Here is a 24806-nt window from a genome sequence, read left to right on the forward strand (position 1 = left end):
TTCCTCACTTGCTGTCAAGCACTAAAATTCATTTTTACTTAAATACGTACAACAAAATGTACCAGGATAAAAGAATCACACTTTATATTTAAGGTCAACAAATACGCCTAAAGCAAGTTTGTAATTCATGTTTTATTTAAGGATTGTGTCCAGTATTATTATTTTACAAGAATAAAGCAGGGGATAAAGGTAAGCTTCACACTTCTGATTACTGGCAAGCTGCTGACCACTGGGCAGACGATCTCTGTTCAAATCAATCCTTATTCACTAGAGTACAGGATTCAAGAACAGTTATGCTCCGAACACATGCGCGAGCTGTACTGTACATAATTACAAGAGCTGGTGGACTCCAGGCCCATCAGTAGGAGCGAATGGCGGGGGGGACGGTGGCGCAGTCAGCCTCATTCAAAGTCTTGTCGATCACGGGTCTGTATTCCAGCGAGACCTTAAAGAGAAGAGTCAGTGGTAAGGTGGGGCACAAAATGTACTAACAGCCTTCTCCTTGTGCTCTTTTGAAAAATTAACTATACAGCTAGATTTGCAGACAAGTATGCAGGAACTTAAAGGTATTCACTGGTGCATTTTTCAACAACAAACTCAAAAGCGATCTAAATTCACAACGGGGCTTGCCATGTCATTATGGTAAATCCACACAACAGAACCCAGCAATTAAAACAAACTGTACAAAATTCTTGATGCTTAACCAAAATCCTCCAATTGCAGGGAAAACCCGTTATATCCTGTCATACTTGAAGTATCTTTATACTCTATTTATTTCGTTTTTTTCTTTCTACTTGTCAGTGAATATTTATACACACGCGTAAGGGAAAGAAAGTATGTACACATATACAAAACGTGAAATATTTCAAAATGACAATAAAGGATATTTCTAATTAGTGAGCTTATAAATGTTAATTTTCTTTATACTGTCAGAGAATAGCCTTCCTGAAAAATGATGCCAACTACTGCCCGTCCCAGCAGGCAGCCTTATTTATTGTGAAGTGATGAGCACAGAGCAGTGTCTGCAGCCCCAGACAAATGATCAAGACGAACCCTTACAAGCTATGAAAAGGTTAGGGCTAAACAGTGCACCTGAACTGTAACGCCTGGCACCGATGCCCAGTGGGTGAATGTGTTTGATGAAACGAGACCGGGAGCCTCCACTGGCAGTTCCCAGGACCTGCCCACCACTCCCCGCCTCTGCTCGCTCCAGCATCGCCTGGGCTTCCAGGTGGTCTAGCTCAGGGGAGGACAGGGCAGGGGTGTCTCCCATCACCTCCACGCCCTGACCCTGCTCTCTCTGGGCTTGGAACAGAAGCCTGACTGACAGTGTCCTTTTCAGTGGGGTGTCACATTTGTCAGCAGTTGATGAAAATCCATGCTGCTGGTCCCAGATCATCAAATGCAGGGGTCTATTGGTGCCCGTGAGCAGACCACGCGCCCCCCCACCTACCTTCCCAGTCCTGAGGTCGACGTAGGAGAGGGTGTGTTTCCTCCAATGCTGCTCAAATGGCTTCCGCTGCTGCCCCTGGACGGGCTTGGAGTAGTCATACTCGTCCACCCGATCCTGAGGCCAACAGACAAGGTGTGTTTCAGCAAAGACTGTCAGCACTTACATCCCACACGTCTCACTGCTCAAACAGCAACACAACCAGAAAACAGGGCAAACTCACTGCCAGTCTGGTATGAGCCCCGACCCACTTAACAAGGAGGCTCCGTTGTGCCCAGCTGGCCTTGTTTAGAGCCGGACCTTCCTTGTCCCTTTTCCAGCCCAGGCCCTGCCCGCTACAATGTCTAATGCCTCCCACGTTGACATGGTGCAGCTCAGTACCAGACGCAGGGCGTGCAGAAGCGCCACATGTCAGGGGTCAGCCTCGAGTCACAGGCAAGCACCTCTGGACCAGCCCATCCCAGATCCCAGCCTGCACGCAGCCCATGTGCACCACGGCCCGAGTCCCGACGAGGTCAGGGCCGCTGGGGCTGGCTACCAGCTGGCAGCGAGTGGGTTTGCAGTGGCACCTTGTAGTCTTCCCTGGCGTGAGCCCCACGTGACTCCTTCCGGGCCTCCGCCCCATAAATGGTCTGAAGTGCACAGAGCATCAGGTTCTGCAGCTCCAGGGTCTCCACCAGGTCGGTGTTCCAGACCATCCCTGGGGACACACAGGACACAGGACTGTCCCGTGAGACAGACAGTCCTGTCAGACAGCCCCCACCCCCGTCAGCGCTGATGGGGCATCCAGCACCCAGCCTGGGCAGAGGCCTGGGAGCTGCTCACCTCTATCAAACGTCTTCAGGTGCTTGAGGTCCCCATACAGATGGCTGATCTTCTCGCAGCCTTCCTGCAGCACGCTGCCCACCCGGAACACGGCCGCGTGGTTCTGCATGGTCTGCAACACCAAGCCCCACTTGACCTTGACGTACACGAGGCCACCCAGCCATGGCTAACCCCCTAGATGTTCTTCATAAAGTATTTATGTATATTAAACAGAAAACTAGGAAATGCAGACTGTGTTTGTTACTCTGAATTTTAAAATGTGGTTTTTGTTTGTGAGATACTCTCGTAGCAACTTTCAAATACGCAGTAGTTTGTAACTATAGTCACCATGCAGTACGTACATCGCATCCCCAGGACGTATTTTTAACTCATTTTGCCCACCCCCACCTCTGGCAACCACCAATCTGTTCTCTGTACCTATGAGCTCAGTTTTGTGTGTGTGTTTTAAGGTTCCAGTGACATCATATGGTATTTGTCTTCCTCTGACTTACCTCACTCAGCACAGTGCCCACCATACTGTTGCCCACGGCAGGACTCCCTTCTTTTTTATGGCTGAATAGCAGTCCACTGCACACATGTGCTACTCTCCATCCATTCATCTCTCGATGTTTCTGTGCCTTGGCTACTGTAAGTAATGCTGCCATGAACATGAAGGAGCATGTATCTTCTCAAGTTAGTGTTTTCTTTTTCTTTGGATAAATACCCACAAGTGGAATTGCTACATCTGATGGCAGTTTCATTTTCAGTTTTTGGAGGAACCTCCATACTACTTTCCACAGTGGCAGCAACGATTTATAATCCCAACAGTGCATGAGCGTTCCCCTTTCTCCACATCCTCACCAACACTTGTGACTTCTTGTTTTGATGACAGCCATTCTGACAGGTGTGAGGTGGTGTCTCACTATGGTTTTGATTGCATTTCCCTGATGATCAGTAGCGTTGAGCATCTTTTCATGTACCTGTTGGCCATCTGTATGTCCTCGTTGGAAAAATGTCTATTCAGATCTGCCCATTTTTCAATTGGATTGTTTGATCGGATTGTTTGATCTTTTGCTCGAGTTGTATGAGTTCTTTATATATTTTGTACATGAGCCCCTTATCAGATAAATGATTTGCAAGTATTTTCTCCCGTTCAGTAGGATGACTTTGCATTTTGTCGGTTTCTGTTGCTGAGCAGATGCTTTTTGTAGTCCCACTTGCTTAACTTTGCTTTACTTTAGTTGCTTTTGCTTTTGGTGTCAGATCCCAAAAATCATTGCTAAGATCGAGTTAAGGAGTTCACTGCCTCTGTTTTTCTTTAGGAGCTTCAGGGTTTCAGGTCTCATCCATTTTGAGCTAATGTTTATGTACGGTGTGAGATAGGGTCCAGCTTCATTCTCTTGCTTGTGGCTGTCCAGTTCTCTCAAAACCACTGAAGAGACTGTCTGTACATTCATGGCTTCTTTATTGTTAAGTGACCGTATGTGCATGGGTTTTTGGTCTCTCTATTCTGTTCCAGTGATCTATGTGTCTGCTCTTATGCCAATACCACACCATTTTGATTACAGTAGCCTTGTAATACAGTTTGAAATCAGGGATCATGATACCTCCAACTTTGTCCTTCCCTCTCAAGACTGCTGTGGCTATTTGGGGCCTTTCGTTTCCACACAAATTTTAGGATTAGTTGTTCTATTTATGTGAAAAATGCCATCAGAATTTTGATAGGGATTACACTAAATCTGCAGATTACTTTGTGTCATGTGGACATTTTAAAAACACTGATTCTTCCCATCTACAAACACAGAATGCCTTTCCATTTATTTTTGTCCTCTTCAATTTTTCATGTTTTATTTTAAGGAGCACACAGCTCACAGTGGCCCATGTGGGGATTGAACTGGCAACCTTGGTGTTATTAGCACCACGCTCTAACCAACTGAGCTAACCGGCCACCCCTTCAATTTCTTTCAGTGTACAGGTTTTTCACCAGGTTAAATTTATTCCTATGTATTTTACTCTTTTTGATGCAAATGTAAATGGGATTGTTCTCTTAATTTCTCTTTCTGATAACTCATTATCACTGTATAGAAACGTAACTAATTTTGTATGTTGATTTTGTATCCTGTAACTTTACTGAATTCATTCGTCAGTTCTAATAATTTTTTGGTGGATTCTTTAGCGTTCTCTATAGTATCATGTCATCTGTGACCAATTTACTTCTTTTCCCATTTGGATACCTTTCATTTGTCTCGCCTGACTGCTGTGGCATGGACTTCCAGTACTATGCTGAATAAAAGTGGGGACAGTGGGCATCCTTGTCTTGTTACAGGATCTTAGAAGAAGTTTCCAGCTTTCACCGCTGAGTGTGATGTATTCATACTCAGTGGGTTTGTCATATATGGCCTCTTATGCTGAGGTGTATTCCTTCTATACCCACTTTGTTGAGAGTTTTTATCATAAGTAGGTGTTAAAATGAAGTTTTGATCAAAGTGTTTAATACATGGTGGCAGAAAGGACACGACCACTCCATCCTGGAATTCCCGAGAAGACAGCAGCTGTATGTGGGCTATGGGCTGCCTTCTCGTCCCACTCACAGGTTTGCTGGTAATGTCACAGAAGCCCCCAGACACCCCCTTGGTGATATAAACCAGGAGGTGCTGAGATGAGGAGGCACTGAGCGAGGTGGAAGGTGTGAGGTAAGAGGCCTGGGAACACTCACTGCCTGGTCTTCAGGTTACTGTGTATAAGCTCCTCATATTAAGTACCTTACAGTTTTACTGTTTCTGCTCATAAGAAATATGATACGAACTTATTTTAGGTATGCTGAGAAGTAGGATCTACCTTTGTTTCCTATCATTTACTAAATGACTTCTTGTCGTCGCTCCTGAAAAGCCCCTTTATTGTGTGCTAAATCGGTGTACTGAGGCCTGTTTCTAGACTGGATTTTGTTTTACTGACCCAGATGTCTCTTCCTCTGCCAGTGTCAGGCTCACGGGGCTATAAGTGAACTTACTTAGTGGGAGCTCATCGACTTCTTTAAAATGACACACACTGTGAGGTGCTAATGCACAGCATCCACGTCAAGGTTTTCCAGGAAGAACAAATGGGAAAAGATGTCTTAGTGTCTAGTAAGTATCAGGGAAAACACTCTTCCTGGTCTCCAGTCGTCGTGTTTTGCACACCTTTTCCACAGTCCTGGTTAGGTCGTTCAAGGCATTTTAACCTTTTTGGCTGCAGCTCATAACATCAACTTCTGAATGGATTATTCTAAGAACCTTGGGAAGCTGCTGATTTTTGGATATGAATCTTTTATCCAGACACCTTTCTTACATTGTTTTTATTAATTTTTCACTTTATTCTCTTGGAATTTTTAGGCAATCATATCTGTAATGAAAAATTTTGTCTATTCCTTTCAATACATACCTCATTTCTTTTGTATTTCTCACTGTGAAAGCTGGAATCAGCAGAAAAGTCACTCCCCCACTCACTCAAACGCAAGCCCCACAAGGGCAGAAAAGTCTGTGTTCTGGTCAGTGCTGACTCTGGCAGTGGGAACACTGCCTGGCACGTGACAGGTACCATTACCTGCCTCGTCTGGTAGGAAAGCCTCCAGTGTTTCCTACCGCAGTCTCGTACCTCCAGCCTGTCTACACAGAGTACACCTGTCCCAGCAGTCAGAACCCTACAGAAGTGCCGCAGGGCCTTAAACACACGTGTCCCTAACTCATGCTCTCGTCCTTACCACTTCAGGAAGCCTCCGTGAGGCCCAAGCCCCACCCGGAGACTGATCCACAGCCCTATGAGAAGGGCTGCACGCAACTTTTTCCTGGCGTTGGGGTCTGTATATATGGGCCACTGGACCCCTTTCACAATGGGATGAAAGCAAGGGGCTTCTTTTCAGGAAACGTCCACACAAAAAGTCTTGTAAATAATTAAAAGTGGACAGAGATCTTGTTCATGTGCCAAGAATCCCTTATTAGAAGAATTTGCTTGATTCCTATCTGTTTTACATATTATTTTTATTAATCTAAACCTGTGTTAGCCAATGCGGTACCCACTAACCACATATACCTATCTACCTTAAAACTGAAATTCAGTTCTTTAGTCAGATGAGCTACATTTCACGTGCTCTACAGTCACGTGTGTTCAAAGATAACGGAATGTTTCCACCCTCACAGAATGTTCCATCAGACATGCTCTTGAAGGTAAATACTGACAATAACCAATGCACAGATTAGTTTCCACCCACGACCCAGGCTCCCACTCCTTGATTTTAGAGGCATCAATGGGCCCAGTTTAGAGACTCCCAGAGTTACTGGAAGCTTGGTATGCTGATGGGATTAATTTCTTGGCAATGAGATTGCTGGGCTTCCAGGAAGCCTGCTAAAAGGAAGCTTCCAGTGGGAACTGAGCCTCCTGGACCTTCCATTGGCCCTCTCCTTCAGGCTGTGCTGTCCCCACATTGGCAGAGATGGTGAGGAGGGAAGCTCACACGCCAGCACCTTGGAGCACATGACAAGGCTCAGTCCCTGAGCAGCTGGCCCATCCTTGTATGTGCAAAGACACACATTTCTGTCTCATCGGATCTCTTTTGCACTCCGACTTGCTACAGCAGGAATTCATCCTCAGCTTTCATCCCAAAGCCTGTGTAGGCTGAGCGTCTGGTTCTTACCTTCTGCATATTGAGCCGTAGTTCCGATGTTCTTATGCTTCCGTCAGCAAATCTCAATTTGTCAAGGTTCATGACAGATTCTTCCCCAGCATTTGCTTTAATTGGGGCAACTTTATCTCCTGAAAAAAAAAAAAAAAGACTAGAATTTAACTTCTGAAAAACACTGAAAAAAACTGGATGGATTACACATGGCACCAAGTGTGTACTATAACCTTTCAGAGTTTGGAAAATGCACCTGAATTCCACCTGGACAACCCTATACCCGAGAAACCATCTGTTAACTTGGGGCAAAAAAATAAACATCAAGACAACATTTCTGGCAAAGAGTAGGTGTCCAATAAGCAATTTTTGAATGAACAAGAGAAACCATCTCAAGTTTAAAAATTACTTTATGCGAACACACTTTATACTATTCCTCTATTAAGGGAAAAATGGCATCCTTCAGAATAGTGGTTCTTAGCAATTCTGCTAACACCCTCCCCACCCAGGTCTCCTGCCAATCCTGACCCTTGTGCCCTCTTACTTAAACCTCAACGTCTGCTCTCCCACCTTTCTATAAAGATAAATGTTTTGAGGAGTTTTCAGGCTTTTCTGGGATGACATGAAACGTTTTATATCCAGCAGGTGCTATATGCAGGAGGTATGCAGTGCAGGAGACAAAGGCCTGCAGAGCTGCTTGCAGCCACTCTCTCCAGGGGACCCGGCACTGGCCTTTCTACTGCCTGAGCTCTTCCAGGCAGCCGGCTGGTTCGTTTGCTTGTTTATAATGTTTTAAAAAATGGTCACTCAGTAAAATTGACTCTTCCCTTTAGGTGCATAGTTCTACAAATCTTAACACGCACACAGATTCCTGTATCCACCACAGTCAGAATACAGATTGGGATTTCAACATTTCAATGTTTAAAATATTCACATTTTGAGGGGAGTAGTAGTACAAACATTTTTCTATTCCTCTTTTCACTTTGAAATTAGAGGAAAAGTAAAGTCCACCACCATGTGTAGAGATTTGCGACCCTGGACAGAAGTGCGTAGGCCCCACCACAGGCAGGATAGGGTCCCTGGCAAATACCCATCCATCTTCCTTCATCCCTAGTTCTGCCTTTTCCAGAATGTCATCTAAATGGAATTGTACCATGTACCTTCTGAGTCCGGACCATACAACCTCTCACATCTGAGTCATGCTCACTGCTGCACGTATGGCTAGTTTGTTTCTTTGCGTTGCTGACTGTAAAAACATTTTTCATGTGTGTACCGATCCTTCAGACATAGAAGTACAAGGTATCCTTATGAAACTTCCTTATTCCCATTTTCAGAGAAAGGGAACCTCAAGCTTTCCGCTCTGCACTGAGAGACTGGGCACCGGGCTCAGCGCGACAGTGAGACGAGCAGCAGGTCGGACGCAGACGACGTGACTGGAGACAAGGCTCCACCCGTGTCTCAGCCTGGCGCTGTGATCTGAGCGGGGCGGAGTGAACAGGCTGCCACCCCCTTACTATGCACACCTCGGCAACTGCAGACAGGAAAGGGGGTACGGCACCTCGTTCCACTAAGGGCTATGCTTCATTAGTGCGTAGTAAGACTGCACTGTTTCTCCTGCATCACTTTCACCAACTTAAAATCTATGCAAAAAACTTTTGCTCAGTAAAAAAAGCGAACTGAACAGTTGAAAACACCAATGAGTGAAACGTAATGGGAAGACTGGGGGCCCAGGGACCCCATCGTCCTGTCCTTGGGAAGTGTCTCCCACTCACATTACTGCTGTAACAGATGGGGCAAGGTCAGCCATGTGAGGGCCTTTGGAGGGAGGAGCCGCAATAACTGTCCTGGTCTCAGTGGGGCTCACAGTTCTAGCACTTGGTTTTCCTCTGCAAATATTTTAGTTACCACCAGAAGAAAAGCAGCTTCAAATCCATTCTGTCACTAACAGGGGAGTCATGACCTAGCCTGTGTTTTGTCTGCATCCCGCCATCCCTTTCTCCTTTAGCAAATTACGTACACTTTGCTTTTAGAACGGCCTAAATTACTTTTCTGTAAGTACCAAGAACTTATATGTTCATTTAAACCTATGATTTTAAGTATTTCACTGCAAGTAAGTAACTTGTATCAGACAAGTAATGTGTGATAAACTTCACCTGAAAAGAACAATCTCCTAATAGTGACTTTTCTAAGTAGAACGTAATGACTACAAAGTAAAATTCTGACCAAAAATGTTATCCTGTCAGCTTTTTAAGACCTCACCCAGCCTGTGTCATCTCAAGTGTATCAACACGAACCCTCTGAATGTGTTTCGTCATTTCTGGGGAGAAAGCAGACTCCTACTGTGTGGTCACAAGCACCCTGACTCCAGAAGCACCCGGTTACCTGAGGAGAACCGTACCGGGTCTGCAGGACTCTGCGATGCTCAGGGCGCACGCCCGGCCAAAGACGACCAGGTCCAAGAGTGAGTTGGCCCCAAGACGGTTGGCGCCGTGCACGGAGGCGCAGGCGGCCTCCCCACAGGCGTATAGGCCCGGCACAACTTGGTCCTGGCCATTCACGTGCCTAAGAACCTGTGGGAAAGGAAGGGGGGTAGCAGACATGAGAGCGCAGCCTGCACGAGAACACAGGGACCCTCCGCATGCACTGCTCTGTCACCCTCTGCCTGCGATACGCCACTACCCATGCTGAGGGGTCAGAATAGCCCAGATGGCAGCACCTGCGACTTCAGTGCCACGTCTAGTTCTCACCAGGAAGCTCACCCACCACCCTCTCGCTGTGGAGTCAAGGAAGAGAGCATGCAGGGAGTGTGCAAGGAACCCGAGAGTGTGCAGGGAGCACCACAGGGAACACGGAAGGGAGTGTGCAGGGAACACAGAAGGGAGCACGCAGGGAGCATGGCAGAGAGTGTGCATGTTGCAGGAGCAGTGAACTGGGAAGCTGAGATTGCAGCTGTACATCAGGCCCTTCCAACTCAGTGCTCACCTATTGTAAGAACACCACCCCACCCACTCCACCTGACTGAAGAGCTGCATGAACTACACACCACCCAGAGATACGAATTATAAAGGACTCAATTTACAAGCTCACTGTAAAGATAAAAATAATGCAAATGACACTATGACTATTCACTAAGATGCGATAAGAAATCACTAAGAATCGATTGTTACTAAGGAGTGAAGGCAAACACTCAGACCGGGACCTCCCAGTCTCAGTGTCCTCTGCCGTCCAGTAGCAGCAGTTCAAGTAAGTGCGGCCATTGGGTAGCTCGCACTCTCCGACAGTCGTGTCCTCTGCCTCTAACTACCGTCCATCAACAGGGGCCACTGCAGGGTGCGCCCCCTGTCCCCGCCCTTCCCTGTGGCGTCACCTGTCCTTTGTAGTTGGTGGGAATGCCACCCATGTTATAGTGCACAGTAGGGAGGACAGGGATTGGCTCCTTGGTGACGTCCACGCCCGCAAAGATCATGGCGGTCTCTGAAATGCCAGGCAGGCGGATGGCCAGCTGCTCTGGGGGCAGGTGGTGCAGCTGCAGGTACACATGGTCCTTCTCAGGACCACAGCCCCTGGTGGAAAGGGACAGCACAGCGTGAGACAAAGAACAGCCTTGAAAAGATGGGAGAGTACAGAACCACCGCAGCACGGGACACTCCCCATTTCCTCACACCCGATAAAAATCCAGCCACCTCGTCTTTCCTAAGCACCTGCTATGTGCCAGCATAGACTCCAGAGGCTGGACACAGCCAGCTGTGAGCCACACACACACACATCCCAGCCTCACTGAGCTGTGTGCCATGGTTTCCCGAGCCTTTAGAGAGCACTTTTATGCCAAATACTCCAAAGAATCATTTGACCTCTCAGTTTTATGTAAAAACGGAAAACCTCCAAGGGCCACACCAGCAGCTATGTGACGTGTCACCAGAGTAAGGAGCAGTGTCACCCACTGACGAGCCTGAAGCTGCCTTGTGGAAGAACAAAGAGTGTGGGTGACACAGCACAATGCCAAGGGCTCATGTGCTGTCGCACTCCTCAACAGTGACTGTGTGTATCACACACCCACTCACAAAGTATGTCCCACAGACTGGAGAGAGTTACACCCACTGGCTACACTTCTCCAAAGGCAGGGCTCTGGGGAGCTGTGAGCTGAGGTGACGGTTGGAGGCAGCAGAGGCGAGCCCTAAGCCTGAGCTCACACTGAGGCCACACCAGCCCCTGTGAAGACACGGACATGAACACTGCCACCAGACACATGGGACAGATGCACAGACCTGCCTTCGCGGATTTCCAGAGTCATGGACCGAGACACGACGTCTCGGGAGGCCAGGTCCTTGGCGACAGGGGCGTACCGCTCCATGAAGCGCTCGCCCTGGCTGTTGATGAGAATGCCGCCCTCGCCGCGGCACCCCTCCGTGATGAGACAGCCAGCGCCGTAGATGCCTGCAAGACCCAACCAAGTCACACCTGCACTTCCAATACTAGTGTGTTCTCAAGGCAAGGGGGAGAGGACGCGAGGACGCGAGGGGCGTTACACCCAACAGGGTCCGACAGTAAACAGGGCGTCTGGATGACTATGCCGCGTGAGGATGGACGGCTGCTGTGGACAGTGACACTGCCCCACAAACACTCCCACTTTAACCTTTCAACACAGCTAGGACACGTTCAACAGCTCAGGTCTTGTTTTACTTTTCAAACATCCTTTTATACCCTGAAACTGTAGTGACCAGTTTAGGTAAGAAAAGCCAGCTTGGCAAGTTATTCTCTGAAGTAACCACATACCAACAAGGGTAATAACTACAGTTAATACTTACGCTGTCCTTAGTGAAATCCTGACTTCTTGACAATACCAGGTACTCTTCTCCCCACTTCCAGGGACGGGCCATTAAAGCTCAGTAAGCAGCCCAACGTTCCAAAGTCACAGCGGCCACCCATCAGGCCCACCCCCTTCACAGTGACTGTCCCTCAACCTATGAGAACAAGCAGGCCACGCCTCACTTGGATTTTAACAAAGGAGACAAACACATGATGTAATTCCAGAGCTGACAGCTGACTCACTCCTACACCAGCGGGGTTCTCTTGTTTTTACAACGAGAATGCAAAATCCTGCATTTCGTCTGCTTTTCAGTTTTTCTAGTTTCTTTTTTTTTTTGTTTTCTTTTTTTCTTTTTTTAATTTATTGGGGTGACAATTGTTAGTGAAATTACATAGATTTCAGGTGTACAATTCTGTATTACATCATCTATAAATCCCATTGTGTGTTCACCACCCAGACTCAGTTCTCCTTCCATCACCATATATTTGATAGTTTTCCTAGTTTCAATGGCATTTTCTGCAGTGGTTTCCTTCTCGGACATTGAAAAGGAAGTGTGACAAATGGAGCTCGAAATACATTACAGAGGTCTCAGATTTCTCAATTTTACTGGTTATAACCAGCAATTGTAAAAGCACCTGATAACATTTTTTAATTTTTCATAGAACGTACTGCAAAGGAAAGAGAAAAAACAGGTCTTGCTCTTAGTGTGGTGGCCACTGCCACACACGGAGGCTCTTCTGTTGACAGGTCAGAAAAGCAACCTAGAAAGAAAGGTCAGCGCGAGATTCGTCTCCCAAGACACAGATTCTCAGATACTAGATAACATCCCCAAACTCTCTCAAGCCAGCACCCCCAGCCTAGAGCCCCCTTCTGAATACCACACTGTACACCCAACTGTCTGATGCCCCCAAACGAGCTCACGTCCACCACGACTGCACCCTCACTCGTCAGCACCTCTCGGAGTGCATCCTGATGTTACCAGGCAGTGGGAGCCCGATGTCCCCCCCACAAACTGAATCCGCCTGGGCTACTCTCTGGCTTTAAGGAGACTCGCTCAATAAATACTGACCAAGGCCCTACGAGATGCCTGGCACTGAAGACAGTGACCGAGCCGACCAGAACTGACAGCCCAGTGGGGAGGAACACGGAGCAACCGCTGCTTTGCAAGCGGGATAAGTACACTAGGCCAGGGGCAATCTTCTGAGGAAATGACGCGTTAGGACCCAAGGGACGAGAAAGGGACCACAGTGAGCGCCCCACACGTACTGATGCTTAATGCTTAAAAGACCCAAAGAGCCGATTCCATGAACACAGCCCATCCTACCTGTGGGGTGGAACTGAACGAACTCCAAGTCCTGGCAGGGAAGGCCTGCCCTGGTAATCATGGCAGTGCCGTCACCGGTGCTGGTGTGGGCCGATGTGCAGCTGAAGTAGGTGCGCCCGTAGCCCCTGGAAACAGACGGCCAGCAGAGCAGTGAGTGCACACAGCGCCCGTCGGGACCTCCTCTGCACATGGTGCCCTCTGCACATGCTCCCTGGGCAACTGGAAGGGCACCTGAGAGTACTAAAGAACTCTCACTTGTTCTTTAGTATTTCTGTACTGTTCAAGTGACTGCCCTTTGGAGAAGCATTTCTCACTTCTATAATAAAATTTTTAAATGTTCATACTCACCTTTTTAAGGGTTAAAATAACAGACTGTCGATAGAAAATGGAAATCATTCCTTTTCATCACGTGAACAAACAGCACTAATCTACCCCAGAAATCAATAAAAACACAGGGTCAATTAAAGCAAAAGGGATGTTATTCCAGAAAATGTCATGTGAGTCTCTAGGTCTCAGTTTTCTCCAGGGTCCTCCCCGCTGCAAACTGATGACACTTTCTCGCCCAGGGCAGAGGCAGGTGCTCCCCTTGGGAGAGAACGAACTGAGGCTGGCTCAGGTGACTCCCCTCCCAGGTTAGGTCACGTCTGAACCACTGTTCCAACTGCCTGCCCTTTATTACAATCAAGATCCCCTGAAAGTAAGCTTCCCTACAGAGATGCGAAGCACCATGAAAATTAGATTCCTACCCAGTAGCTACAACAGTGTTCCTTGCTCTTATGCGGTGGATGGAACCATCTTCTATGCACAGTGCGATGACACCACGACACTCCCCGTCTTCCATCAGGAGATCCAAAGCAAAGTACTCTACAAAATAGCTGGTATCGTATCGCAGAGACTAAAAAAAAGAAGAAGAAAAGGCACATTTCCCACTGCATTTCAGGTGTTAAACAACACTGAACGTGACGTGTTCATGTGAACAAGTGAAGGCCTTGTCTGGTCGTAACACACGGTTCAGGTAAGCCCTGGAGAGCACCAGGCTGGAAAGGGGTCACACCACCCACAGAACTGGTGCGATCCTGTAGTAACTCGAAAGGGGCTCTGGTCCGAGCTGTGTAAAGGAAACATAAAAAGGATGCATGCACGCTGCTGCACACCAGAGGGGACCAGTGAGGTGCTAACATAGCCCTGGAGGCAGTCCAGGCTCTCTGGCGCCACACGCAGCAGGACACTCCCCTCAGAGTTTGACGCCACAGCTGGGCCCAAGAAACACACGGTCTCGACTTATACTGGGCTGTTCTATACGGGAGCTCTGGCCACACGCAGCCACTTAATGTAAATAAAGCAAAACATACAGCCCCTCAGCACACCAGCCACATCTGTGGTCACACGAGGCGGGCAGCTGTTGGACTGGTTTCCCTGGTCCCAGAAGGTTCGGTACCAGACAAAGACATGGGTCCGATGTGCCCTCAGCTAATTGAAAGGTGTCTCACTAAAACTGCCAGCACCCCATGTGACACACAATTCCATGGGACGGGCAGGTCCTGTCACATATTTGTCTGCACACTTGGTCAGAGAAGCCACTCGTGTCCTAACACTTGCAAATCAATGACCTGTCCCCATTGGAAATCCAGAGTTCAGAATACACATTATCTGGCCATGCTGACGCTGGCCCGGATTGGCCCGTGACAACTACGAGTATCTCTCAGGTCTTAGTCCTGTTTTAACAGTCAAGTATTAAAACAAATCAGGAACTCAGACATGGTGAAAGAGCCTTAAAATCCCTGCTGTCCTCTTCTACTTTCAGTGCGGCAGGTCAGCAGTTCAAACCTGGTCTGTACTGATTATGAATTTAATTTTCTAAAACAGAAAACTTCAAATGAACAGTTACTGTACAAAGTCTCCCAAGTTATTCCGTTGCTTCTGAAGACACTACTCAGGCCTGTGTGCTGCCACTCGGACCCGCCCCAGGGTCCCTGTGTCCGGCTCAGCAGCACGCTGCCTGGCCCACACCGTGCCCCGGGCGGCCTCACTCACCCGTCCATACAGTGTGTGCAACAGCGAGTGGCCAGTGCGGTCGGCTACACAGCAGCAGCGATGGGCCTGCCCGCCTTTTCCAAACTTGAGGCTCTGTCCACCGAAAGCACGCTGGTAGATCTTCCCATCTTCAGTTCTGCTGAAGGGCATGCCGTAATTCTCTAGCTGTGCAACATAAAAACAGCACCTCGTACCCCATAGCGATTGAGAGACTCTTGTACCCTGAACAACTTCAAGCTAAACCTGCAGACCCAAACGAGCACATTTTATGGAAACGGCGACCCTTCAGAAAAGAGGAGCATGTCCTGGGAAGTGAATCGAGTGGCTAGTAAGAGGAGAGGCGCCCCCTCCGCCCCCCATTATTTCGCTCCCATCCTCTCCTCTGCCCACATCTGCCTGAACCCTAATGCAAACAGGCTGTGAGGTCATTACCTCCACCACGGAGGCAGGGGCCTGCTCTGTCATGTAGTGGATGGCGTCCTGGTCCCCCAGCCAGTCGGAGCCCTTCACGGTGTCATAGAAGTGCCACCTCCAGTTGTCCTCCTCCATGTTCCCCAGGGCAGCATTGATCCCTCCCTGGAACACAAACACAGGGCAACCTCAGCAGCTATAGATGGGAGCCCCCATGGCCCTGCCCGGAGCTGCATTGGGAGGAAGCCAGGAACAGGCAAGGACTGGATCCAGGACCTTCCTTAGCAGGGAGGTGGCACCACACAGCAGATTCTAAAGCACGGCCCTCATCCCACATGCGTCCCGCATCCCTCGACATCAGTCTGCTCATCTGGGAACGGGACATGAAGCTGAAACCCTCGAAGAGGTGCATGGGACTAAGTGAGAGGTCACATGTGCAGTGCTTACTACTCACCGAACCTGGCCCGGGAAAGGTGCTCTACAAATCTGGGTAACTTTATGAAATGTTCCCAGTAGTATTGACGGGCATGTGTTGAAGACGAGATGTGCTTCCTGCCGAATGACCAACTGCAAGCTCGGACTCAACCCCCCAACTTCTGCTATGCCTGCCCCTCCTCCCCCATCTTATCCCACTGGCTCCGCCCCTCAGAGGCACAGAAACCAGGCGAGATGCTGGCCCTATCTTGCTCCAACTTAAAACTGGATTCCCTCTCTTTACATCACCTTTTTCACAATTAAAGGCACATTTTCTAACTCCCTCCTCTTTTCCAACTGTTAGTCAATGTCAACTTTTAAGTGCAGCAGACCCTGCTGGATCCCTTCCCCACCTCATACTGCTATGCCTCAGTTTCCCCAGTAATGTGAGGAACCTTGTCACTTCCTTTGTCCAGCTCCTAAAACTACAAACCTGAACATAACCCTGACGAAGTATATCGGTACCACAGTAGGAGCTGCATACTGAAAGCTCAGCCCGGCGCGTGCACGAATGCTGTCATTTTCTTGCCGCTATTAGTGAGAATCTGGGCCACAGACGCCTAGCCTTCCCGGCGTCCTGAGACTGTCCAGGCCGCCACCTGTCTAACCCTTCCCATTAAGCCTCTTCTCAAGAGCCAACAGTCAAGTTAAACCACCCTCTCTCTTTCTTTTATTAGTATCACACTACTTTGCACTATTACTTAGAATGGCCTGTATTTTTCCTTTTAGACAGCGAAGTCTCCACAGGTGTCCATTATTCATCCGTGAGCTTACAGAGCACAGCCTGAGAACAAAGCACCAAGATAGCTGAGCGCCCAAAGAACGTTGCTGGACACTGAACACAGGCTCTCCCAGATTCGGGCGGCTTTTAGGGTTCCTGGAAAGTCACCACTCACTGTACTCTCAATGAGGAACTGTGTCCCAAGTACTAGAAAAGCCAGTCAGATGTGACTTTCAAATGCCACCTCTGTACAAGCTGGGCCCACTAAGTGTGCCTAGAACGACACTGAGTCATTGCCCACTGTCCTTCTGTTCTCCTCCCTAACTTCGGCCATGGTTTTCTGTCCTGCACAGTCACATGTCATCAAAGCTCATCGCCACCACACCCAATGAGACTTGTCTGAGGAGGCGGCAGAACCACGAGCTTCCGGGCAGACGGAGAACAAGCCCACAGACGAGTTCATTTCAGATTGGTCAGTGCAGTGAAGGAAATGACACCAGGAAGGGACGGGGCGCTGGGTGGAGTGTAGGGTTCTAGGTGGGAATTCCTGCCCGTTCTCAGGAGTTTTTTGTTTTGTTTTCCCATTTCCAAATCCCAAGAAAAGTTGGCCGGGAAATCGGGAAAATCGGCTCATTGAACCCAGTAATACCCACAATGGGAAATAAACGTACTGCTCACAACGTATCTCTTAGACATTTTTCCTATTTATCGCTAGGGTTTCCAGGCGGGAAGTCCCGTCCATTCTCAGGATTTTTTTATTTATTTTTTTGCTTTCCCGTTCCCGAATCCTGAGAAAAGCTGGTCGGGAATTTGGCTCCTTGAACCCAGGTGGTTGGTAGTATCGGCCGTCACGTTGTGGAAATGATTCATTGTGGAGAACAGAAAACAGTTTATATCTCGGGATTTGGGAACCGGAAAGTGAAAAAAATTCCTGCGAATGGGCAGGAATTCCCACCTGGAAAGCCAGTGGTCAGAGTGATCAGAGAAGTGCAAGTGTGACCGGAGTGGAATAAGAGTGACGGCAAGGCTTCGGGTGGAGGCAGTGGGGCCTGCGTGAGCGGTGGGGAAGCAAGGGGCAGGCAGCCTGTGGTGGGAGGGTGTGGTAGAAGCTGGAAGGCAAGGCGCCCTGCAGGCGCCAAGAGCACTGACATCACCGTCTCTTACCTGGGCCGCCACAGTGTGGGACCTGGTGGGAAACAGCTTGGTCACGCAGGCTGTGTTAAAGCCCGCCTCAGAGAGGCCGAACGCAGCTCGCAAGCCTGCCCCTCCGGCGCCCACCACCACGGCATCAAACTCATGGTCCACTACTGGGTACTGCGTGGAAATCTGGAAAAGAAAAATTCACTCGTCAGTCACCCATTCCACTACGCCAAATGTGAGGCTGTGGTGACAGTGCAAGAAAATGAAAGACAAAAGTAAAGCACCACTGCCATGCCCAGACGGCCTGCACCCTGCGTGGGATGAACAGCACCAACTCAGCAGTCCTGACGGTGTGCTGGGCACCACCTCACACTGAGAGCAGCCACCGACAGGCCTGCCGACAGCTGGAGCCATCGAGCCTGAGGAGCTAGGAGACCCATCAGCAGTGAAAATACCAGAAACTTAAATCTACACCTGAAAGCAGGGAAAACTAACGGTAGATGTATGGGAAAGCAACCACAAATCAAAACAGTTAGTTCTGAAGATGGTTTTTCCTTTCCATTATCATTTGATTTCTCCTCTCTGTCTGCACCCACATGCACAGGCTGATACGACTGTCCCCTATGATGTGTGGGCTTCCTACAAAAATGCTCAAATGCTGTTTTTGGTCAGATAAGCACATTCTGGTTCATCAGGGTGACCACCTGAGAACCAAGGAGCACCCCGCTGTTTCAGGGCCATGCTTGTGTTTTCGTGCGACTGAGAAGGTACCAGGCAGTATTCAGTAACTACTGTCAGGTTATGAGAAGAGGACTTCTAAGCAAATTTCAGGTTCTTCAACAGAGAGCAGAATGAACTCACTTAACACAAAGAGCCTGCGTGGTCCTATGTGGGTGGAGCAGGGATGTCCTCATCAATCACAGTAAATACTGTTCATTTGTCACTGTTTTTAGTTGCTTTGACTTAAATTTTAATCTGGTTTAAAAACACACAAGAGCTACAAGCAAAAAATGTTAATATCTAGGTTTCTGTTTGTACTAGACATAATCTGAGCATGCGCTGGAATGAGACTTTTTCCTTTAAATGATATCTGTGCATTACTCAAACATTAAAACCCCCTCTAAGCCAAGAAAATCATTTGTAATGGAACAAAAAGCCGTGAACTTACTGAATCTGAAACTTTAGCCGACGACCTCTTATTGCCATCAATAGCGAAGTGAAAACTGCGGGTACCTGTCTGCGGTGTTGCTGGGCTCTGCGGAGGCAGATGGAGAGCGTAAGTATCTTGAAGGCAGAGGGACTCATAATTAAACACCCCCCTTCTAAGCTGTTAACCTTTTTATGTACCCAGGTGCTCCCCTTCACCTGGAAACCTCACCTGGGAGCCTCAACTTCACCCTGAGGATCCGGGCATGCTCAAGGTGACTTGGCACTCTAGGAAAAGCCCTTCCAGATGAAGTTTGTTTCAAAACAGGATACTCACCGACTTAGACAGGAAATAAAAAGGCGCCCTTTCACAGGAATTCTTCATTTATGTTACTTAGTGGACCTTGGGGAAGGTGCCCACATTGCGCTCCCAGTAGTTCTGCAAACATTGAGGCCCATTTACTGGACTCACCCACGATAGCCCTCTTTCTGGGGCCGCACCATCTGTGAGGTCTTACGGTTCCCCGGGAAGGGACAGGACCTTGTGTCGGGACACTGAGGCTCTCGACCATGCTCTACTGCTTGCTGTGACACTCAGGCACCAGGGCCACAATCCCTTCACTGTGCACACGAGAGGCCAGCAGTCCTGCTTCTCCACTCTCCACGTGGGTGCCAGGCTTCAGCCACCCCCCTTATCTGCCTACGCCACAGCGCCAGGCGCTCTGACTGGACACTTGTCCCTGGCCTTTTCCTGGTGAACCTCTATGGTTCTCCAGGTCTTGGCTTAAATGTCCCATCCCATCAACACGTACACAAGAAAACTGGTCTTAATGAAATCCCAGCCCAGCGTGAGAGGCCGCACTCTTCATATGCTAACAATGGTCAGCAGCTCAGGGGACACTTCCCCACCCTGCTGACCGCACTCCAGTAGACAAACGAAAAAGGAGGAGTCTTAGAGATGCCGTAAAGGACAATCTGAGCAAGTACATCAGCAGCTACAAAAGGGGTGTGAGATGCCTCCACGGAGTCTAGTTTGGAAGACAGGTTATTCTGTGGGATAAAGAACAGTTCTTCTGTAGGGCAAACCAGTGGGCACTACAGGGAGGGGGATTTGGCAAAATCCAAAATGGACTCACAGAGCTGCTGTACTCTGAGCGGACTTCCTGTAAGCTGAAAGGACTCGGGCAGGGGCTGGGCGACTTGACTCTGAGACCAAATGACGGTTGCCACAAACATTTCAGTTCATTCCAATTACAAAGTAATTCCTTGGATTTTCTAGTACATCTGAATTGGTCAGAGTAATGTTCTTAAATTCTCCAATTTCAATTTTAAGCACATTTGTTTTCAGTGACATAAGCCAATTTGTTTTTTTTCTTTCAGAAAATGAATTAAAAGGACCTAAAAAGAACAAAAATTCCTCTGCTTCAGTATATTTTAAATGGTAAAATGACATTTTAACAAAGAACTGTCATTGGAGGAATTTTAATAAAAATTTCTTGGAAATTTTATAAAGTACAATAAATATAAATACAGGTAATAGTACCAACAAGAACAGCACATTTTGTAATCCAAATTAAAACAGAAAGGGGCAGCTACTATAGTGAAATCTTAACAAATTATCACACTGCCTCCCTCTGGAAAATTGTAACAGCAACCTCTGCATCATCTAAATCTGTTTCAGGGGTGGTGACTGTAGAATTGGGAGGGTCCAATTTTAACTGAATTTCTGTCTTTAAATTCTGTGCTACTTATTAATGTTGTAACATTTTCTAACAGGACAACATGAAGAATGGGGAAATCTACCTAAGGTACAATTAAAAGGAACACTAAGACCTTTTAACAACATAAAAGTACAGGTGACTGAATGAGGAGGTAGAACGAAGAACTAAGTGAGGAGAGGGCAAACACTACCGCAATCTAGCAAGTGGGGAACCCTCCTCTAATAAAACACACCTATGAATCAGGAGCGAGAAACTAACTTGTAAGAACAAGCCATACCATTGCGAAAGCAGCCAACAGAGGATCTGAAAGCGGCTGCATAACTACACTGTGAGGACTGAGAATGTAGGAAACAGGATGGTGAAGTGAACTAAACCCTCACCCACCAGCAGAGTTGATGTCCAAAGTGGGTTAAACAAACACCTGCACATGAGCTAGAGAAATGGAAGCAAATAGCAGAGGCCAAATACCAGAGACAATTCAGAATCCATTCCACTGGGGAGCAGGTCTGGAGAAGGAGGGGGTCTCATTCCTTTTCATTTATAAGGCCTTCTGTACTCATTGACTTTTTTTTTTTTTTTTACAACTATGTGTAATTACTGTCATGAAAGATTTAAAGGTTTCTAAAACAGGAGGCTTTAATGCATGCAGTTCACGATGCTACCCTGTGCAGGCTGGCGAGCTGTGGGCTCTGGCCCAGATGAGCAGTGCACAGAGCTTTCACACGTCACGTCACAGAACCCTCACTAACCTCACAGAGCAATGCGGTCTATCCAGGGTACGCGGGGTCTGCACTCGGGTCTGCCTGGCTAACTACAGATCCTGTACTTACCCCACGATCTGAGGGCCCTTGGGGAAAAAAAAGAATTCTGGCTCCAGGCTTTTAGCTGAAAGTGAGAATAAGGCTGCAAGTGCAACAGGTCAGAGTGTGTCAGCCTTTCCTACTGGCTTGATTCAGAGCCATCTCTGTCGAGCCAGCTGTTAGCTGCCAACCTGTACCTTTATTATCTCTTTGTATCTTCACCACTGTCCTGTGTTTAGGTACTAGCAAACATGACCGCAAGAGTTAGTGAACTGAACAAGTTAGGACTACAAAAGATGGTCCTGGGTTATTTTTTCTTTTTTTCTAAAGATTTTATTGGGGAAGAGGAACAGGACTCTATTGGGGAACAGTGTGTACTTCCAGGACTTTTTTCCAAGTGACCTGGAGCTGAGCTGCGCCCTCCACAACTAAGGTCCTGTGTTTTTAAAAAGTCTTTTATCTTGAAAATAGCTTTTCCTATGGAAATTAATTGTTCATCGAGCAACATATTAATTGGAGTTAGATTGGCAAGAACAAAAGCATCAAATTGGAGAGTAGATGGTGAGGATAATTGAATAAAGCCCACAGAGAATTTTTGTCTACCTCATTTTGTTCAATTCTGTAGTGTTTCCAAGTCATTTCATATTTACAGCTGCTTTCAGGTTACAAATTTTGCCTTTTCTTTGCTTTTCACTTGCCCCAGTGCACTGACACAATTAGTTTGGAGTCTCTGGGACTCCAAACTAAGATGAATATCCAGGTTATGTACCAAAACCAAGGCACAATTTTTTAGGTGAACCATGAAATATATCACTCAATACAAAACGCTGTGCAACTGGCATTATAATTATCTCAGGAAGCAAAACAAATGCTTGCTACAATGGCCTAAATAATGGAATTCTGGATACACCATTAAAACATATTCAGAACATAACATAAAAAAAATGAACTTATTCTAGAAGAAAACCTTGGATATTCATGCTAAAGGATCTGAAGAATCTCATCTGAAGTGAACAGTTAACTAACAGCTTTTTGGGGTCTTTAGTTTTCCTTTCCATTAAACTACTTTGGGACACTATGCAAATTGTCAGTGCACTGGGGCAATTGAAAAGCAAAGAAAAGGCAAAATAGGTTCGTAATCTGAAAGCAGCTGTAAATATGAAATGACTTGGAAACACTACGGAATTGAACAAAATGAGGTAAAGAAAAAGTCTCTGTGGGCTTTATTCAATTATCCTCACCATCTACTCTCCAATTTGATGCTTTTGTTCTTGCCAATCTAACTCCAATTAATATGTTGCGTCGGGCGGAATTAATTTCCATAGGAAAAGCTGTCTTACTCAAGATAAGACTTTAAAACCCAAGACTATCTTTTTTAGTCCTAACTTGATTAATTCACTAACTCTATCTTGAAGTCATGTTTACAAATATCTAAACACAGGACAGCTAAGAAGATACAAAGAGATAATGAAGGTACAGGTTGGCAGCTAACAGCTGGCTCGACAGAGATCACCCCGAACCAAGCCAGTAGGAAAGGCTGACACACTCTGACCTGTTGCACTTACAGCCGCATTCTCACTTTCAGCTAAAGCTTGGAGCCAGAATTCTTCTAGTCCAGCATGGACAAAGGACAAAGGACAGCAATGCTTTCGTGAGCTGACAGAATGGGTGGCGGGTGAGGGGAGTCCACAGGCTGGAGGGTCTTAGTCTGCATGAAGAACACGGCATGAGGGGGCATGAGGGGGTTGGAGACGGACATGTTAGCCCTTCTCCAAGCACCACCCCTCATTTCCCCACAATAAGTAGGAAGCACTGAGACCCGTGCTCATGTCTGGCTGCCTAAAAATACCCCAGGAAGGCTCACTGACTTCCTGCTTGAGGACTCCTTACCATCGTGTATTAGAGCCCTAGGGGGGTGGGGGCGTCTGATCTGTAAGCACCTACTACAGCAGCAGGTAAATGCCTTCTGGTGTGGGCGGGATGGGATGGCTGGCTGAGCCATCTCACGGTTAACATGATTTTAATATCTACATTTCAAGAGGGAGAAAATTGCAGGTATGATTACAGGCATTAAGTCATGTCCATACTGTTGAATGTCTTGGTTCCAATTGGAACTTTCACCTTATAATTAAATTACTAAGCAGGTGGGTGGGCAAGTTCATTTAAAAGAATCAAATAACTAAATCCTCTAAGTTTAATGTGTAAAGAAAACCGTAAAAGATCGACTCTGAAGATGTAAAGAGTACATCTGACAAATCCAGCACAAAGGGCTCAGGAAAGCACAGCCCTGCCTGTCATCCTGGACTGACCAAATCTGGAAGGTACTCCACGGACAACGCAGGAGAACAAACGTCCGGGAGGTCTCGCCCAAACGTGGTTTTGCAGTCAGCGCGCTGCATTCTCCGCGAGTCTAACAAGTGTGCACAAAGGCCACCATCCAAAACCCGACATGAAGGGCCTGAACTTCCTGGCCAGGTCCCGGTGTGGACACACAATCTACGCTTTCTCGAAAGTCCGGGTGTCAGACGTACCTCCCACCTCACCCCGCCTCGGAACGGAGCAGGCACGGGGGCCGCCGGCCCGAACCCCATCCTGTCACCGGCCACCCGGGGCCTCGGCGGCCCCATCGCCCCACCAATGAGCTGCGGGGATCAGAGGGACAGCCTGGTAAGCGGTAGGCGGAGGGCCCAGCCCAGGCCGCGCCCGCGGCCGCCGTCCCGCCTCTGCCCAAGGTCCACGCGCGCTTTGGGATTCCGAGGCCCGGGGCAGCCACAGGCCGCTGCTGCCCACGTGACCTTGGGAAGCCCGGCCTCCTCCCCGCGTTCGAGCGCCGGGAGCCGGGACCCGGCGACCTTGGCCTGCGGAGGCGAACGGGGTCGTGACCTTCACAGAGACGTAGCCCGGCCGGCTTCGGACACAGCGCCGCGGGCCCCGGGACGGCGCCCGACCCCTCGGGAGGCCCGCGCTCCTCCACGCTCCGGCCCGCAGGCCTTCCACTGACCGTCCCGATTACGGACGCGGGCGCGGGGACCCGGCGTCCGCTTCGCCCCTGCCCGTGGGGCCCATCTGTGCCCGCCCGGCCCGCTCCAGCCCGCCCGCGGGGCCGACTCACCGGCCTGGTCAGCGCCAGGCGCCGGGCCCGCAGCAGCCGCGACACCGCCCGGACCCCCGACATGTCTGCTCGCCACAGCGCTGTCCCACCAACCCCCGCGCCGGGCCGCGCCTGCGCAGCTCGCCGCCAGCCGGGGGCGGCAGGGAGCGCCGAGACACTGCGCCTGCGCAGAGAGGAGCCGCGGCGCCGGTCCCGGGAGACCCAGGCCTGCGCG

The 24806-nt window shown here is 48.4% G+C and overlaps 1 protein-coding gene across 1 annotated transcript; it reads right to left on the reverse strand.

Moving 5' to 3' along the window:
* Nucleotides 1-113: 113 nt before the first annotated feature.
* Nucleotides 114-24725, reverse strand: SDHA (succinate dehydrogenase complex flavoprotein subunit A). Its single transcript, XM_019744589.2, has 15 exons — nt 24593-24725; nt 18982-19068; nt 17838-17999; nt 15500-15643; nt 15068-15232; nt 13780-13928; nt 13034-13158; nt 11168-11336; nt 10270-10465; nt 9301-9472; nt 6924-7042; nt 2276-2387; nt 2020-2150; nt 1454-1567; nt 114-445 (listed from the first exon to the last, which is right to left on the reverse strand). The coding sequence occupies exons 1-15, from the start codon at nt 24653-24655 to the stop codon at nt 359-361; spliced, it is 1995 nt and encodes a 664-aa protein (XP_019600148.2). The 5' UTR covers nt 24656-24725; the 3' UTR covers nt 114-358.
* Between the last annotated feature and the right edge of the window lie 81 nt (nt 24726-24806).

This window comes from Rhinolophus sinicus, linkage group LG03 (genome assembly GCF_036562045.2).
Source record: "Rhinolophus sinicus isolate RSC01 linkage group LG03, ASM3656204v1, whole genome shotgun sequence".
NCBI classification, from domain to species: Eukaryota; Metazoa; Chordata; class Mammalia; order Chiroptera; family Rhinolophidae; genus Rhinolophus; species Rhinolophus sinicus.

Excerpts from the sequence above, each read along its gene's own strand:
- SDHA (XM_019744589.2), bottom strand. The coding sequence starts at position 24,655 with ATGTCGGGGGTCCGGGCGGTGTCGCGGCTGCTGCGGGCCCGGCGCCTG. Across the intron at positions 2,151-2,275 it reads CCTGAAGACGTTTGATAGAG|GGATGGTCTGGAACACCGAC; the intron begins GTGAGCAGCTCC and ends GTGTGTCCCCAG. Across the intron at positions 446-1,453 it reads TCGACCTCAGGACTGGGAAG|GTCTCGCTGGAATACAGACC; the intron begins GTAGGTGGGGGG and ends CTTCTCTTTAAG.